General features: G+C 41.4%; 2 protein-coding genes across 4 annotated transcripts in view; one reads left to right on the top strand and one right to left on the bottom strand.

Annotated features, from left to right (window-relative positions):
* The window catches only part of LOC115377488 (myosin phosphatase Rho interacting protein), a 38,274-nt gene extending 35,368 nt beyond the window's left edge, over nucleotides 1–2,906 (bottom strand). Inside the window, exon 1 of one of the 3 annotated variants that reach the window (XM_030077266.1) lies at nucleotides 1,901–2,906. In XM_030077266.1, coding sequence (XP_029933126.1) covers nucleotides 1,901–2,023 — 123 coding nt within the window. In that variant the 5' untranslated portion in view covers nucleotides 2,024–2,906. The remainder of the gene's footprint in view (nucleotides 1–1,900) is intronic. The other 2 variants (XM_030077267.1, XM_030077268.1) reach the window with 2 other exon arrangements.
* Nucleotides 2,907–3,694: 788 nt separating this feature from the next.
* Nucleotides 3,695–15,499, top strand: dhrs7cb (dehydrogenase/reductase (SDR family) member 7Cb). The gene is made up of 8 exons (XM_030077966.1): nucleotides 3,695–3,735; nucleotides 4,785–4,941; nucleotides 5,686–5,798; nucleotides 7,178–7,388; nucleotides 7,499–7,591; nucleotides 7,912–8,190; nucleotides 9,006–9,234; nucleotides 15,371–15,499. Exons 2-7 carry the CDS (start codon nucleotides 4,788–4,790, stop codon nucleotides 9,212–9,214), a joined length of 1,059 nt encoding a protein of 352 aa, XP_029933826.1. The 5' UTR covers nucleotides 3,695–3,735; nucleotides 4,785–4,787; the 3' UTR covers nucleotides 9,215–9,234; nucleotides 15,371–15,499.
* Nucleotides 15,500–17,436: the final 1,937 nt, after the last annotated feature.

Here is a 17,436-nt window from a genome sequence, read left to right on the forward strand (position 1 = left end):
CTGACAAATCATTCATGTGACCGAACGAAAAACTGTGACAGCAGTTTAAACAGAGCTGGACCTTGTGGGGAAATAAAAAGCCCTTTAGGAGTGCACAGGCTGAAATAAAAGAATGCGCTCCAGCTCCAACCATGTCCCCTCCCCCGGCCTACCTCCTATTCTAGCAGTGTTGAACAAAGAGATTGTTTATATTGGATACTGTCCTTCCGACATTCAGCTCCGTTCCCTTTGGATAACTTTTCCATGTGGGCTATCTATTTCAATGTTGCATTCATAGTGCCAGATCTAACAAATGAATGGGGAGGAGGCGAGCGGGTGAAAGCTAAGCTTGCGACTCCAGCTCCCGTTAAGTCCCAAATAACTCGCATTTAACTTAGGGCTCAAACTCACTTAATCTAATGAGCCATTCGTGGTGTTTTAACAGCATTACATAGCCCTACTGAAGCTTTCTTCTGACCAGGTTATTGAGTTAACTCCTCTAAGTCAGCTTGTAACAGTTTCTGAACAGTGGTCACATTTTACAAAGCCTATACCTTGTCTTGTGCCTGTGTAACAAGGCTGTGAACTTTAACACTATTCATGTGATGTTATATAACAATTCTAGGACAGGAATGGTTTGGTGGTTAGGGCTAACTGGTTTGTAGACCGTCCCACTGGAATCCTTCAAAGACCTGCTTGTGCAACCAAGCCCCCCCCACTAATGTTGTTCCAGTCAATATTGTTTGGACCACTGACAGACTGGGGAACATTTTCAAAAACCTGCGGTTGGGTGGGACAAAGTGAAGCGCAAGGACTGATGCCACATCTTGCACAGAGGCCAATGCAGTAAGCCTCTCTGGTTCCATGGATGACTGTCGTCATGGAGGCTTTTGTAGACAAGAGAGAGTGGGCTGGGTCACAGGGGGATTAGAGGAAATGATGTAACTTTAAGATCTTGACTAAGAAATCTTGCATCTTAAGGGTTAACCTGCAATAAACTGAGCAGCAAATACACATGAGAGAAGAAAGCAAGCATGCATCTGCATGCACACAAACACACAGACACAGGAGAAGAGGATGCTGACGTTGCTGTTTGGCTCTTAAGCCATGTTCAAGGGCCCATCTGGACCTCATCGCCTGGGATCAATTACAGGATATAACAGAGACTAAACTAATGATCTGAGTGTGTGTGTGTGAGAGAGAGAGAGAGAGAGAGAGAGAGAGAGAGGAGGGAGTCAAGGAAAACATGCCTATAACACAACCTCCAAAGTGTAATGGTGTTTGATGCTATCTCTGCCCCACTCATCTGCAGATAAAAGAGCAGATGAAGGTGACACCACAGATCACACTCAGCCAGCTGTGGCAAAGCTAAAGCAGCCATAGTCAGGAGAAAGCCACAAGAATTCACTTTCGCCAGTCTGACTCTGTCATGGGGGAACAGAAAGGTATAAGGAAGATGTGAAAGAACAGAGATAGCTTGTGTTTTGGCCAAAACAAACAAGCGCTCTACCCTCATTTTGTCTGCATCTTGGCTTGTTGTCATCATCACTGCGGTTTCTGGCTCAAGAACTGATTCCATCAATTAAAGGCTTCTCAGTTGGACACCCAATATCCACACACTACCCACCAACAACAAACTTGAAAATTCCAATGTATTCTCCTGTCTGCCTTAAAAAAAAAAAAAACCTTAATAGTTATAAAAATCAAGCAAGGCATTTACAAACAGCTGGACACTAGTAATCAGTCTACATTCTCATAAGCAAGACAAGCTGGTTACGTTGCTACAAGCCAATAATTATTTTTGATTGACCCACGTTTGACAGGAATAGCAGCTCAGCAACCTGGAATGATTGATCAATGATCAGTGGCTCTTTACACATGTGATCAATGTTACTAGTCCTAAAATATAACTTAGCATTACCTGGGTTAAATCCTGGTCGGTTAAGAGATGCAACTCCCGTGGTTTGAAGCAGTTCTGACATTTACTCTTGTTAAAGATGTTCGCCTGGAATTTCCTACAGGAATTTTCTTTTGCGGCAGACATTGTATTTCACCTCTTATTCAAAGTCACCCGGATTGTTTCTTTGAGAACTTTATCAGCAGTGGAGCGCTAATCCCGTTGTTTTCTTGTGCGTCTCTTCTATCCCAACTTCGAAAATGGTCCCGCACTCCGATGCATTATCAAAAAAAATGGCCGAGGAGGGTTTTAATTGTTGTTGTGTTACAAGACAGTTCAAATCAGACGCTCCTTTTGTCTCTTTAGTTGTATCCAATTACCGCCTCCCAATATATGATTAGCTGCCATCAAGCCAGCCTACTCATCACTCGGTCAGTGATGAATGCCTCTCAGTCCATGGCCTGCACCCACAAAGCGGAGTGGCGACAGAGGTGGCTAATAACCCGCTAGCTTGCCAGTGGAAATCCAAATCAATAACGTGATGGCGCAAGCCACAAAAACAACATTTGCACCCAGTTATCGGCCTCAAGCTCCGAGGCGATAGCGTTCAGTAAGTAACAATATACGCCCATCTGAAGGATAAAAGCCAGGCGAATGTTTGCCAGTCAGCTAGCAGGCTGCTATCCCACTCGCAGCAGTCAGTCCAGCCGAAGTTTACCCAGTGCTCCTCTGCTAGCTTGGGTTAGCCCAATTAGCTAGCTCACAGAATAGCTAACGAAATCCACTCCTGGCTAGCTTCTTCAAGTTGACTTTTAAAAAAAGGGGGGGGGGTCTACAAATCCATTGAGCTCCAGAGCTTCTCTCCCAGTTAGAGACGCAGCATGCAGAGAAAGCACCTCTTGCCGAGTCACCGATGCCAAAATCGGCATTTAGTGTGTGATTCCATAACTAGCTCGCTTTAGCAGCAGTGGGTTTATTTTCTTCTCTCCCAACGGACGGAGGAGGCTCGCTCGCTCGCACGTTTGCTGCTGGAATTCTACGGGATCTCGCGATAACTGCTCGATGTCGCCGCCCACAGAGAAAGCGTGGTTACTGGATGTTTATTTTTACATTAGTCCTGATAACTGCTAATCATTGATGGCTCATCACATCTAGTCCTCAGTTAATGTCCATGTCACCTCAACTGATACTTTACGAATTTGGCAACAGACAAATGCCAGTTAGACATGTGAACTGAATTGAACTGAACTGAATGAACTAACACAATGCCTCAGATTCCTCAGATACAGACTGGACATTTCCCCCTATATGAAATGTTTTAATTGTTTGTGTGTGTTTTAACCTAACTATAAGCTAGTTTGATTTGGCTACTAAATAAAAATAAATCCAGTGAAACCACACTCATGTGATAGCCCACAATGCTGGGTTTAAATCATAAGGATGAGAATAAAATATAACTTCTCTTCTGATCTATCTATCTATCTATATTTTCCTACCCTAAGGCACTGACTTAAACATTGCAGGAGAATGCAATCATGTTCCTCCAATACAAACTTTTAAGTATCTATAATGAGGATTGCAGGTCATTTGTCATCCATCCCTCCATGCTGGCAACAAGGGGGCATGCCTCAGATACTATACACCACATAGGAGTGTATTAATGGCTGACTCAAGCGCAGGCTATTATAAGCAGCAGGTTCCACTGGGCAGCGGCGGTGGGTCAGACAGACAGAGGGGAGAGAGCTGTGTGAATGGACAGGGGACACGGAGGGAGGAGAAGGCTCTAATGCTCTGTTACTTAACTAAACCCGGAAAAATAACAGCCAGTTCCGCCGAAGGATTAGCTCCTTGCCCGTGCTGTAAGTGAACCAAGAATAACACAGATTATAGGTGTGTGTGAGTGTGTTGTGTGGTTGCTGTGGGTGTGCACTCACCAGCTCTGACTAACCCACTGGGATCCACTCATGTGCCAGCCCGAATAAGGGGCTGAGCCAGGAGGTGGGTCTCAACAGCCATGATAAATCACATTTCTAATGTTTATTATGGGTTAATTTGATGAGTTTTCCTAAGTAAAGTGGAACAAGTAAGATAGGTCATCCACTGCTTATAAATGTGAGCCTCCCTGGTTGCTCCCTTCGGGGTATCCTGTGACAATATCCTGGAGGTGACATAGTGCAAGCCATTCTGCGGGCAGAGCAGAGTATATTTAGCCACTCTCCTCAGACACACTTTACATGGTAAGTGTGTTAGCGAGGCCACCAAATACAAACGCTGTCCTCAGGGCCCTGCACACAGTGAAATTTAGAGCGGAAAAAGTGCCATTTGCCATCATTATGCCTCAGAATGCATGTCTGGAATTATTACAAATGTACCTTCACTGTAGCAAGCAAATATGATCCAATATATCTGGCCTATCCAGTCTTTTCAGATGTAGCCTATATATAGTGCAAATGACTCTGGGCTAGAAATTGGCTTATACTTTGGCAAACACATCTATATCTAGGAAGCTATAAAATGTCATCCCCCTAAGAATACAAATTAAATAGTTCCATAGGTTGAAACGTGACCTATATAGGCCTATTTTTCTCTGATGTCACCCTTCTTGTGTGGACAGGAAGAGATGCACGATATAGGATGCTGCATTGTTTCATAGCCTGGGGTTATAGTCTTGCAAACATGATTGCATGAGACAGATCGTGCTGATATATGTTCTTCATTTTCTTTCAAGTGGATAAATTATTTTCATGATCAGTTTACACTATAAATGTGCCACACCTTGGAGGAGCTGAAACAGGATCCCAGCCTTCCTGTCAACACAGACCACTAGCTGCTCATTCCCTGCTGTAAGATGGAGGTCAGTGGGTCCATAGCTGTTACCCTCACTGATCCTCTGCTCTCTCAATTACAGGCCATGGCTCTCCCCTCTGTGATGGTGCTGCCCCTGCTGATCGTCATCGCAGCAGGGATATACTACATCTACACTGAGGTCATCCACTTCATGTCCAAGTCCTTAGTGCGAAACAAAGTGGTGGTGATCACGGATGCTGTGTCGGGGGTCGGGAGAGGTAAACAATCCCACTGTTCTGCTCAAATTTGAACTCATTACCTCTGCCAAGCTGGGTTCGTTTTCAGCCCTGTTAGCAGGATATAAAAAGTAGACATGGATTTCCATTTTATTTGGCAAGCAGGTAGCCCTTGGATGACCAAGCAACAGCTGATTACAACTGTTGTGTTGATCTACATTTTGGATTTCCACCATTAGACAGTTACATTTTTCTAGCTAGAACTATGAAACAGGTAGATACTATATCTACCTAGGTAACGCTCAAAGTGTAAGGGTGAAAGACTAGTTTGTTTATGAGTACAGTTCATTGCATTTTAACTTAAGACCTGAATAATCTGAATAATTTCCATAATGTATGATAAAATGCAAGTAGGATGAAAGTGAAATTAATTCATGACACTGAAAAAGTCAAATGTGTCTACAGACAATCTTTAAGACTTAATGTCTTAATGTAGCAAGACTACGCTCAAGGCACAACTGTGTCTTAAGGTGTATCTTAAGACACCTTAAGGTTATCTGAGGACTGTGTATGACCTGATTCCAAACAGTGTGTTTGCAAGTTCAAGAACTCAGTTCAACTTAAAATTGGAGGGGGTGTGACACCAGTTTGGAGAATTGTTTAGTTTTGGCAGGGGGTTGCGCTCTTTCAGTGCCTTCTGGTTTTTAATAGAGTTGTGAAACACATGTTTAAACTGGACGGTAGTATGCATGATGACTTCAATCCCCTTTTCTCCCCACTATTCAGAGTGTGCCCAACTCTTCCACAAGGGAGGGGCCAGGCTGGTCCTGTGTGGGACGAGCTGGGATAAGCTGGAGTCTCTGTATGACTCTCTGACTAGCGATGCTGACCCCAGGGAGGTGAGGAAATGAAGCAAATCTAAATGACAACATACTGGCAGCAGTTGCTGCATGCAAAATCATAAACATGCCAGACTTTGTATAAACCCTTCCAAGCTAAAAATCATTACTGTTCTTTGAAGAGTTGAGTCATCTCTTGGCAAACTCGGCCGCTGTGAAACAAGTCTTGCATTATGGCTGCTTCAGTAAACACCGCTACTATCTCATACCCATTAATCTTAACCAACTTGTGCAGCATATTGTAAATTCTCAGAGGACTGTATCATACATCTAATTGAACATTTGGTCTCTCAGGTGGCAATTAGGAATCAATGCATGACACGACATGACATGGTGGGTTTTCAGAAAGAGCACACCAGGTTCTATCAGTGTTGTTATCCTGATCCTCTGCTCTATCTAGCTCACTACAGATCGGGGCTTCCTCCTCTGGTCAACACAATGGCAGGATATCCTCTCTGACAGCACACTGTCCTCCCAGTATCTCCTGTGCACAGACCACAGCAGATGTGTGTGTATGGAAAAAAACAGCACATGCTATCAAAATAGACTCACAGATAACAATATTATCTAATGTGCAAACACATGAACTCATGGCCATTGATTTTGTGTGTAGCCGCTAAAGGGGCAAATGGAATTAATTAGAGGCTGTTTTGCTTCGAGCACATGATCAGAAATGTAGTGCAGGGTAAACTCCTCTCAACTTGGTTAACCCAGATTCTAATTTGCAGAACTAAATGACCTTTTTAGGTTAAGAGAAACCTTCATAGTAAATAGCAAAAACTAATTTACCTTAAATTTCCCTTTAAATAGCTTCAAATTAGAAAAACTTTATAATGTGTTACAATGTCACCTATGTATTGTCTATCTACCGATAGTAATGCTTCGTTGAAGCTGCATGATGCTTATAATAAGTGAAATATTCAAACCCAAGATGCCATTGTTTTATAGCTGCAACATTACATCAGATGGAAAATATCGACATGTCTTTGGATCATTAAACACACTTTTCCCTGTTATTTAGCAGGAAGTGTTTTGTATCCTTGGAAACCTTGGGATCTCCACTAGGATTTAAATAATGTTCTGTGGTTTTGAACAAAGCAACGTGCATTTGCAATGATGAACTCGCCAATGGGACTATCAAAGCTGAAGAGCTTAAGGAAAGAAAGCATAAATTAATGTTTTTCTTAGAATCAAAATAATTTCGTTTGATACGGGTGGTTGCTTAGCTTAGGATAACCAACAAGTGGAAGTCATTGCTTATTCACTTTTGCAGGTGTCACCACATCACCTGCATGTCATGTTTTTGCTTGGAGTCAATAGTGGCTGATGGACATGCAGTAGGAAGAATGACTAGAATTCCAAATCCTGTGTCTGTCTAGACATTTGCCCCCAAGCTGGTGATCCTGGACTTCAGTGACATGGACAGCATAGAGGAGGTGGTGGCTGAGGTGGGGGATTGTTACGGCTGCGTGGATGTGTTGATCTGCAACAGCAGCATGAAGCTAAAGGCCCCGGTGCAGAGCGTCTCCCTGGAGCTGGACAGAAACATCATGGACATCAATTACTTTGGCCCCAGCACTCTGGCCAAAGGTAGGGGCAGAAATTCCTGAGGAAATAAACAGAACCGAATGTTTCTGTTTGTTCTGACTGAGCTTTCCTATCTAATTGCTAATAAGTGCTCTGAATAAATAATGTGACAGGTGTACTGCCGATGATGATCTCAAGAAGGTCGGGACACATTGTGTTGGTGAACAGCATCCAGGGCAGACTGGCTGTCCCCTTCAGAAGTTCCTGTGAGTTTCTTATCACTGTGACTTACTGTTTTAAACTTTGTTAAAATTATGTTCATGGTTAAGTTTATCTCCTGCTTCCTGTTAGACACAAACAAGCTACAATAGGTTTTCATACATCATTTTCTCAAAGTATGGTGTAATAGAGAGACAACATTCCTGTGATAAGACTGACTGACAGTTTGACAGGGTTTCCTGTCTGCAATGTTTGGAATGAGACTTATTTATGGGTGTGTCATGTGTCTGTCATATGTGTGTGTGTGTGTGTGTGTGTGTGTGTGTGTGTGTGTGTGTGTGTGTGTGTGTGTGTGCACGCCTTTCAGATGCAGCCTCAAAGCACGCAGCGCAGGCCTTCTTTGACTGCCTGCGGGCTGAAGTGGAGGAGTATGGGATATTAGTCAGCACCATCAGTCATACCTTCATCAATGCCTCCGCCACGATGCCATCCGCCCCGACGCCACCCGCTCCGACGCCATCCGACCAGTCGCCCTCTGAGCAGCCACCAACTGAGCAGCCACCAACTGAGCAGCCCACCAGCAAGGCACCTGCCAGCCAGTCGCTTGTCAACCAGCTTGCTCCTCTGTTAAACAAGCTGGCTGCATGTGAGTAAGAGCGATGCTATGCTATACAGCAGTGACTAACTGGGTAATGATTTATGAAAAATCATTTGCAAAGTGTTTCTAGAGTGTCTATAGAGCAGATAGGACGCTGGCATGATTCTCAGCCTCGAATGACTGAAGAATACTGTGGGGCTCAATGCTCTTTGGGTAAAAAAAAAAAAAATTCATTCATTCATTCATTCTTTTTTCTTTTTGTCAAAAAATTTGGCAAAAAAACAAAACAAAACAATAAAAAGGCCTAGAGGCAGAAGTTACAGAAGAATATAAAGAATGAAAAGATCCCTGTATTAACTTACATATTATTTAATGTGTATGATGACCATATGGATTATATTGGTATATCATTGCAATATTTTCCATAATAGCTTAGGTGCTATATGGTATTATAATGATATATGATATAAGATAACTAAATATATGGAGTTAAATTATATTCTTTGTAATTATATCAAGTGATGATATATATGGAGAATGTTAAGTATTTGTTATGTTATTTTTATTTAATGTTTTCTTATATTTATGTGATTTGATTTGATTTTTTTTTTTTTTTTTTTTTTTTTTTTTTACCTGTCCACTCCCAGTTTCTATGGGATGGCATTTGACTTTTACCAAACCATCACTCTAAATAAGAACTTTTTTCTCCTCCTTTTTTTCCTTAGATAAAGTTTAAATTAGAAAGAGTGTGAAATATACAAAGGATCGATCATTTCTGTTTTGTCTGTTTCTTTTCACCATGTGTCCCAATATGCGTCACACTGACATTTCTAAATCAAGCTCTTTGACTCTCTGCTCTACAGATATCGCCAGCCAGCTGACCCATGGCGTGCGCCCGTCAGTCCTGGCCAATGAGATTATGCGTACAGTGAACAGGAAGAGGAAGGAGGTCCTGCTGGCCCACCCCATCCCCAGGGTGGCCCTCTACCTCCGCTCCCTCTTCCCCTCCTTCCTCTTTGCTGTGGTGGCCGCTGGAGTGAAGGACTCGGCCTTGGCTGATCAGATGCAGTAGGAGAGAGATTGTGAAAGAAGGTATGTCTGGTGTGGAAAAGTTGCCAAAATGTAAGAGTATATGTTCGACATATGTGCCTGTGCAGCACATTGAAATGGTTTCACATTCAGCCAACATGCTGAAATAGCTTAAAAGAATAAAAAGACATAATAATAACATAATAAGAAGACATTAGTACTCATATTCTGAAACACTGCATTTTATGGGGGGCTACCTCTCAGATCAGGAGAATCCCACATGATATATGAGAGTGGAAATAACCATATGTATATGGAATAACAATTTATGACAGTTATGTGGTTATACTGTTTTACTATGACAGGTGATGGGAGAAAAATGTCTGTTTACTGCCTCTTTAATTTAATTTAACTTTGTTTAGATCACGGTTGATTTTCTATATTATAATAGATTAGATTAAATGATCCCGTTGGTAAACTGAGTTGTCACAGCTGCATTAAACAGATTGAAAACAAACATATTGTTTTTAATACAGCAGATAAGCAAATACACAGTATCTACAGTAACTGGAGAGGAGGCGTGAGTTTGCATTGCTTGCTGTTTACATTATAATATGTTCAAAAGGGAAAAAATATATGCAGAAATGTGTGCAGATGTACAAATATGCACTGTAAGCTGTTCACTAGATTACAGATGGAAATCGCATATGCACAGAGCTACGTGCACATGCATACATCTGTGTATGTGTTTATGTGAACGTGTGCTTGTGCTAAGCGGTTGCATATATGCAGAGATGTGTTCAAAAACATGAGTCTCATATATAAACAATGTGGCAACACATATCACACACATATGTGCAGGAATGTGTATGGACAAAGGACAGAATTGGATGGAGGAGATGGAGATAGATCATATGTCCATTTTAATTTTCCATGTGATCATGAAGCATGTTTTTTATTAAATGTATTAACCCTGTATTCCATGTTGTATTTACATGAGAGTGGAACCATCTGTTCTCTGTAAAACGGTTTCAGTTGTGAATGTCCTTCTTTGAATGTCCTCTAGATGGCAGCAACATGTTATTAGTACTACGGCCATGGCTGTGGATTCAGAGATTCAACCTCTCAGTCCCTCTCTCTTAATGTAGAGTGAAGTGTCCAATTATTTACTCATTAGGAGAGCACTAACTCTCCTAATGAGCTGACTGTGGAGGAGGTGAAAAATGATGTCAACTGTTTGACTTTGTTCCTTTATTTTGCAATTGTGTGGATGGTGCTCATTGTTTGATGATGGTCCTTTTTCTCTTAAAATTGAATAATTGAGTAGCTGCTTGTGCTTTCAGAACAGCATAACAATTAAATAATAAAAAAAAAACATACAAAATAACCCTAGATGCTTTAATAAAATATTTAAATGTGTCACACCAATATTATATTAAAAAGCTCTGTCTGTATTGATGCTCACTTCAGTGAACAGTAAATATATTCACTATCTGCCGAAGACCATTTCTGCCATGTATGACATTTATATATCGATGCAATACATGCAGTCCAATAAGATGTCACTCATGGATTCATTGCACTTATCACTTCAGGGACGGAGGACAGGAGCTGCTGTCGGGTATTATCCAGTAGGGATTACTATGGAGGGGGGGGGATCAATGCTTATCCATGTATTCTGTACATCATGTCCACTCATATTGTGATTAGTAAATGTGCATAATAACAACAACACACAGAGCCAGCAGAAAGCAGAAATTAAATGTCATATGAGGATGCTCAGGTCCATGATGTAAGCCCCTTTTAGTGCTTTTTTTTTGTGTGACGTGAGTGAGAAAGTCCAGCTGGTGTGCGTGAGTGTGTCCTCCAGGTCATTCTCCTCTGGGGAATTCAGCGTCTTTTGTCTCCGGGACTCCTGGACAGGAATCGGCCCCATAATAGTGACATGAATAAATGCAGCTCTCTGACATTTCCACATGTTAAACAGGAAGGATTTCTTTTAGTGCACTCAGCTGGACCCTCCAAATTGGCGTTTTGATCTGACACATTAACATATGTCACACAGAACTGCCAAATCATGTGTGTTTCATTGCATGCAATCGAAGGTCAGGCTCCACATGAATACTTATTTAACACGAGAAGAGCATTTCCAGGGGGATGATGAGCCTGCTCTATGGAGAATTTCAGAGTTATTGCTGCTTAAAGGTAAATCAAATAGAAATGCATTTAAGTATGCAGTAATATCTTATAATGATTTCAACCTAATGGCCTCTCTTAATCATCGATCTCACTTCAGCTCTGTAGTGAGCAATATGTTGATAAGGCTAAAACACAGAGAAGATGATTGTCCTGAAGCGATATCTGAAGTGGCGCGTCCTGAATGCCAGGCATGAGTTATATATGAGAATCCCCTCACAGCGACATTTCGCCCCCAGATATGCTCTTTCCATGAGGGAGGTGATCACCCTTATCAATATTTAAAGCCCCTGTTATTGACACTAACCTGACTTATGGAGGTTATGCAGAGGCCATGGTAATGATTCCCTGATGTTTCACGTGCACAACACCACAGGGCCAAGCTCTCACTTTAAAATATTGGTTGATAATCGGAGGTTATGGCTCCGATGAGTATTACACTAATGTCTGTACAATGATGCTTTATTTGTCCATCTGTTGTTGTGGCGGTAGTGCAATGGTAGCGACCCAGACAGATGTCCAAAAATTATTCTCAGAGAGTGAGCATGCTGATTTCTGGAGTATCTACTAGGGTATATTTTCTTTGGCCTAAATTGGGCTTTTATTAAAATATTGGATCGTGTCATCTGCATATGCTATAATAGAAGTTCCCTCAGCCACATAAAAACTGTGCAAAACCGACAATAAGATTTTGTTTTCTTTGCACATTCTATTTATTTATTTGTTTAATTTGTCAGTAATATTAAGGTAAATAAATCTTTCCGTTAAAGGCCTGTATCCCTTGGTTTCCTTGCCATTGAATGGGAGAGGTGGGTCAGCCTCAAAGAGCTGCTTCAGTGGAGAGCTTTAGAGGGCCATGATGGTCTAAATGCCATTTCAGTGGCTGTTGAACCCAGTCAAAAATAAGATTCTAGAAGTATAAAAAATGGTCACATTTAAAGATGTATACTACAGGCAAAATATCAGCTATCAGTAGCCCCAATACAAAGATATAGGAATCAATATTAGCCCTAAAAAACCCATATTGATTGAAACTGCTGCTGCTATACAGTATGCTATTTTCAGTAGATGCAGAATATGATGTAGTAAATACAGTCCATTCTGAAACTCAAACCCATAGCAATAGTATCATGTTGTTCCTACTTTGCATGACTGTTTAATTGAACCATTAATCACTCCTGACTTTTTCTCAAACTGCTTCCTAGATTGTATTTTGCTAGTATCTGTTCTTTACATAAGTAAGTCTTATACAAACAATATGGTCACAAAAGAAAGATGCATATAATAAAGCGTTTATTTGCAAAAAGAAACCTCCAGTTGTGTTTATTGTAAAAATCACTGTAATAGGCTAATGCAGAGGTGATATTGCTTTTTGTGACAAAATTTTACATTTTGGATCCAGGGAGTAGCCTATTGGGTTAAACATTACATGCAACACTGTTTTTTATTTTCAGAAATTGCACTTGCCTATTTTTGCAAATTAACTCTTCATGTATAAAGAGATATATTTAGCCATTTTCAGCTTCTGTATCCTTAAAAAGTTTTTTTAAACGGCACATGCTGCACATTGTAATAGAAGTGCTTGGACAGACTAAAGCTGTCAGGCCAAGTATGCTATATAGGATTAAAGTATTCTTTCCAGGTATAATCTTAGTATCACATGTCCTCAGAAGGAATTTTTTTAGTCATACAAGTCTCCCTAATCCCTCAACCTTGTTTGATTTAAAGATTACATATTTAATCTCAAGGGGGAAATTTGCCTTCATCTCTTATTAATCCCAGCGAACACTGGCTTCTCATCTCCTCTCTCTTCTGAACTGTTTCCCAGAGACACTTCCACAAGAATAAGACTACACTGCCAGTTACAGATTAGACAAGTCTTAATATCGGTTAAGATAATCCTTCAATTTTCTTGCTTTCAGAAAAGAAAAGCACTGTAAGATTTCTCATGACCCTCAAGTCAACTGAGACCACAGATATAATTATGTTACCAGCGTCACGTCAAAGAAAGATTTAAATCAATGGAAACTTCAGGGAATAAGCACTGCAGTTGGCCGAGCTAAGTCGTTTTTGTACAAATGCAACAAAAGCCAATGGAAAAATGCAGGCACGGATCTTCAGGCTTTGTACTGAAAATAGATTTGGATTAATCTGACAAGGGCAAAGCTTATTGTTTCCTTTGCAGCTTCACTCTGGCCGCTCCTCATTCGCAACAGCTCTTTGTCAGAATGTCATCACGTCAGCGTGTCAGAGCTCCTATTGATCTGACTGGGTCTAATTGGAGACGTTAATAAAGTTCGAGTCTCTACATTGATTGTCTGACCATTATCAGTCAATGTATTGGGTGGCAGCTCAATGTTCAATGTCATGCGCTGGGCTGATGGGTTGCTTTTCTTCTTTTAAATATTTGTTCGAGGCAAAAAAAAAAAAAAAAGACTTTGTGTGTGCCAGTTACAAGAATTACACCCAATTACACCCTTGTAGAACAGAAGTAAAATAAATGATAAGATAGCAGCTTTTATTTAAGGTTGAATACAAACTGCTGATATTTCACATTCTGTTTTACTGCATTAATGCACCACATGAGGGGAAATTATTGCACACTTAACAGAATTAATAGGCAGATACAACAGCACCAACTTGTAAAGTAGATAAGAGCAACAGAACTACAAAAGAAAATTTAATTTGACACACCACACCCCCAACACATTTTAAGAAAACGGGAGAAACAATAGAGATGGTGACAGTCTGCAATGTGATATCAGTGTTTATGTGCCCCGGCCAAGTTGCTAAGCTCCAGCATATTGGGTTCTGATGAGCCATCCCTCTTTGTGCATATTATATTAGAGCTATGGGAATCCAAATGCAACAATATTGACATTGAGCAATTAGAGTGGGGTCATTAGGTCTGCTGCTATTTTAGAGCAAAGAAAACCAGGAACGCATCACTGGAATCCTGCCTGCCCTGGAGATGGAGCACACAAGCAAACCAGCAAACTTAAATGCACACACACACACACACACACACACACACACACACACATACACACATACATACACATTTCCAACCCCCACACATGCGCTCACACCCACACCCCACTCCTCATCCAAATTAAAGGGGGTGGTAATGGCAGGGAGGAGGCTGGCTAATGAAACAGAAGGGGCACTGGGCTGACTGGGATTCATAAAGCCTGCCGTTGCAGGAGCCAAACACAGAGAGGCAGCTAATTCCTGGCGTGGCAGAGGGCAGATGCCTTGATCCCCCTCCCCAGCTCACCTCCTCACCTTGCTGGCCTCCTCCAGCCAACATCTCCCAGCCCTAAGAGGCTTGAAGCGTCGCAAGAGCTTTTCAGAGGATTTGATTGGATTTTTCTTGGCTTGGTCTGTGAAAGAAAAAAAACATGCAGGGAAGCTTTTAGTGCCTCTCAGCGCCTCGCCTCACAATGACAAAGCGTGTGCTTCGGCATAGCTATCAACTTCTTGACGAGCGCATGTGAGGGACCCTTGAGTGGCCGAGGGTGACCTTACATAAGCTGTAATGAAAAAGAAAACGCACATATACGCATGAAAGCATGCACACGCACGTACACACGCCAATTCAGAGGTGTTGTGTTCAGTCACATGCATAATATGCGACTGAATATAATAATATAAGTTCTTTAAATGAATAAAGAGGCTGTTTCTGAGTACAAAATGCACACGAGTGACTAAGCGTGTGCTGACCTTGTTGTGGAGTAAAACACTAAATAAACCACTGTTGCCAAGGAATGCATTAAGATAGAGCAAGCCTCTGCAAATCAAGGCTTCACCTTATCAATATTGAAGCTCTAATTAGCGTGGTGGTAAGTTACAAGGAGATCGGCTTGTTTAATACACAATCTACCCACCGTGGGCTGAGCAAAACTTCGCCCTCATCCATATCGCTTCACATTTGCCTACTGGTCCTCTTTTCAACCTTTTTAGTGCCTTGTTTCATTCAGCGCCTTTGCTTTGGCCTTAGCAGGAGCTGACAGAAGGCCTAAACAGGCCTGAAGGCGGCCAGGGAGGAGCTGAAAGGAAACATGGAAGAGGGGGATCGGAGAAAGAGGGAAGGCATGCATGGATGTAGAGGAGAACAGAGACAGGACTCCTAATTGTCTGTTTAGAAGACTTTTGTTCTCTTGCTCAAGGCTGACAGCATGTTTCTTTATGCGCTCACTAAAGGTCCAGTGTGCGTTTTGTGTCCGTGTCACTGTGTGTGTGTGGGTGTGCGCGTGTTTTTTACATGGCCACTAACAGGTCTCGGATCACTGGTCATGAAAAGAGCGGCTGGTAACCGTTGTGTTTCTGCTGGTGGAACTCCGGATTTTGATTGGTTGGCTGAGCGGTGCCGCCGCTCCCGGCAGGAAGGGTTATTTTGGACTTGTGAATGGAGGCCATGTGGGCTGTTGGGTAATCTCTGTTAAAAATTACTGTTGCGCACATGTGCTCACATTCACCAAGTTATTCTGCAGGTTTCTCTGCGGTGAAGATGAGAAGAGGTCACAAGTTTACAAAGTCATAAACGTATGTCCTCCAGATACAAAGGGACTATGTAAGCTAGAGTTAAATGACATATCAGTTTGGCAATACATCAGGATGAGATTGGCCTTTCATTAAAAATCAGCCACCCTTTACATGATGGATATGATGCAAGTTTGTATGATTACATATTTACCGTGTCATTGTTCAGCACTGTACTGCTTATCTATGAAAAGCTCTTAACCTAAAATGCTGTAAGGCATTCATGTGTGCATGAATCTCATCTTATTAGCTGTAGGAATATTTTTTATAACGATGATGACAAAAATCCTGATGATTATTATTACAATCCTTGTTGTCTGTGTCTAAATGTTTTTGTACCCTGTCAAAAATAAAATTCAGGTCAAACTTAAGGATTTTGCTTTTGAGCATGTGTTAACATGAAAACATTTGGAACATTGTAGGAAAATATTGGTTTTCAGTCTACAAATATTCAAAAAACAATATCGATCTAAGTGGAGTATCGTCTGATGTACAGTATCTTCCTGGGCATGCGTCTATTTTCAAAAGATCTGAATAAGTATATGAAATCTGACATTATTGTGTTACATTATTATCATCTGATGAATATGTGATTGCTATCAGGCCTGACAGAGGCCTACTTCGCGGTCACCGCAGGGACGTTGGAGGGAGCTGAGTTGGACTCGGGGGACTCGGGGATCAATAGGCTGACTGTGGAGAACCAGAGGGCTGGCTGTGATCTCCTCTGCTCAGCTGAAATAATGGCAAACCGCTCTGGTCTCTGTGGGAGTATTAGGGTATGTAGATAATGGCCAAGCAGGCTTTGAGAAGGTTAGATGTGTCTACAACAGAGAAGTAGAGACCGCTGCCTTTTTTCCACATGAAAATGCTGCAAACAAATTTCATAAATGTTCCTACATAAAATGAAACTTTGTAGATAATATTTGACACGATTGATGATGTTATAATGAATGTGATTATGAGGCTCCATAGATCTTTTTCAGCATATAAGTAAATCTAATGATCCCCACTTTTCATCCTGTTATGTCATTTGTTTTCAGCAGGGACAAGGGCAAATATAGGCGGATTGGAGTTTTACTTGTACAAACATTTCACCAGGGCAGAGCTGCCAGCGAGGGAGAAATAATCTCATTGGTTGAGTTAACCAGAGTGGGCAGAGCCGATAAAGCAAGGATGACTAGCAAGAATTCTAGTGACTTTTTCAGACCATAAGAAAAAGTGTTAATGTGTTTCATCAAGTGTTTTGATGATGCCATTTAGCCCCACCTGCTCTCAGAGAAATCACAGCACAATACACAATGTAGCTTCCCCATTCATTTAAAACTGAGGAAGTAGCCAACTTTTTGTTCAAAGTTTGATTGTTCATTTGAAAAACTAAATTTTTGAACTGTAACTTAGAGCAGCATGAGGCGGGACCAGGGAGTTTATGGATGTGTCTGAATTATCACTAATGATATCAAACCAAAAAATCTAAAGTAAATACATTTCCATGCGGAGAAATTTGTGATGTCACCTTGCAGGGTTTTG

Source organism: Myripristis murdjan, chromosome 19 (assembly GCF_902150065.1).
Source record: "Myripristis murdjan chromosome 19, fMyrMur1.1, whole genome shotgun sequence".
In the NCBI taxonomy this organism is placed as follows: Eukaryota; Metazoa; Chordata; class Actinopteri; order Holocentriformes; family Holocentridae; genus Myripristis; species Myripristis murdjan.

What these genes read in the sequence shown, in the direction of transcription:
- dhrs7cb (XM_030077966.1), top strand. Translation starts at nt 4,788, where the DNA reads ATGGCTCTCCCCTCTGTGATGGTGCTGCCCCTGCTGATCGTCATCGCA. An exon ending in TGTCCCCTTCAGAAGTTCCT is followed by an intron (nt 7,592 to 7,911) that starts GTGAGTTTCTTA and finishes CACGCCTTTCAG; the next exon opens with ATGCAGCCTCAAAGCACGCA. An exon ending in GTTAAACAAGCTGGCTGCAT is followed by an intron (nt 8,191 to 9,005) that starts GTGAGTAAGAGC and finishes TCTGCTCTACAG; the next exon opens with ATATCGCCAGCCAGCTGACC.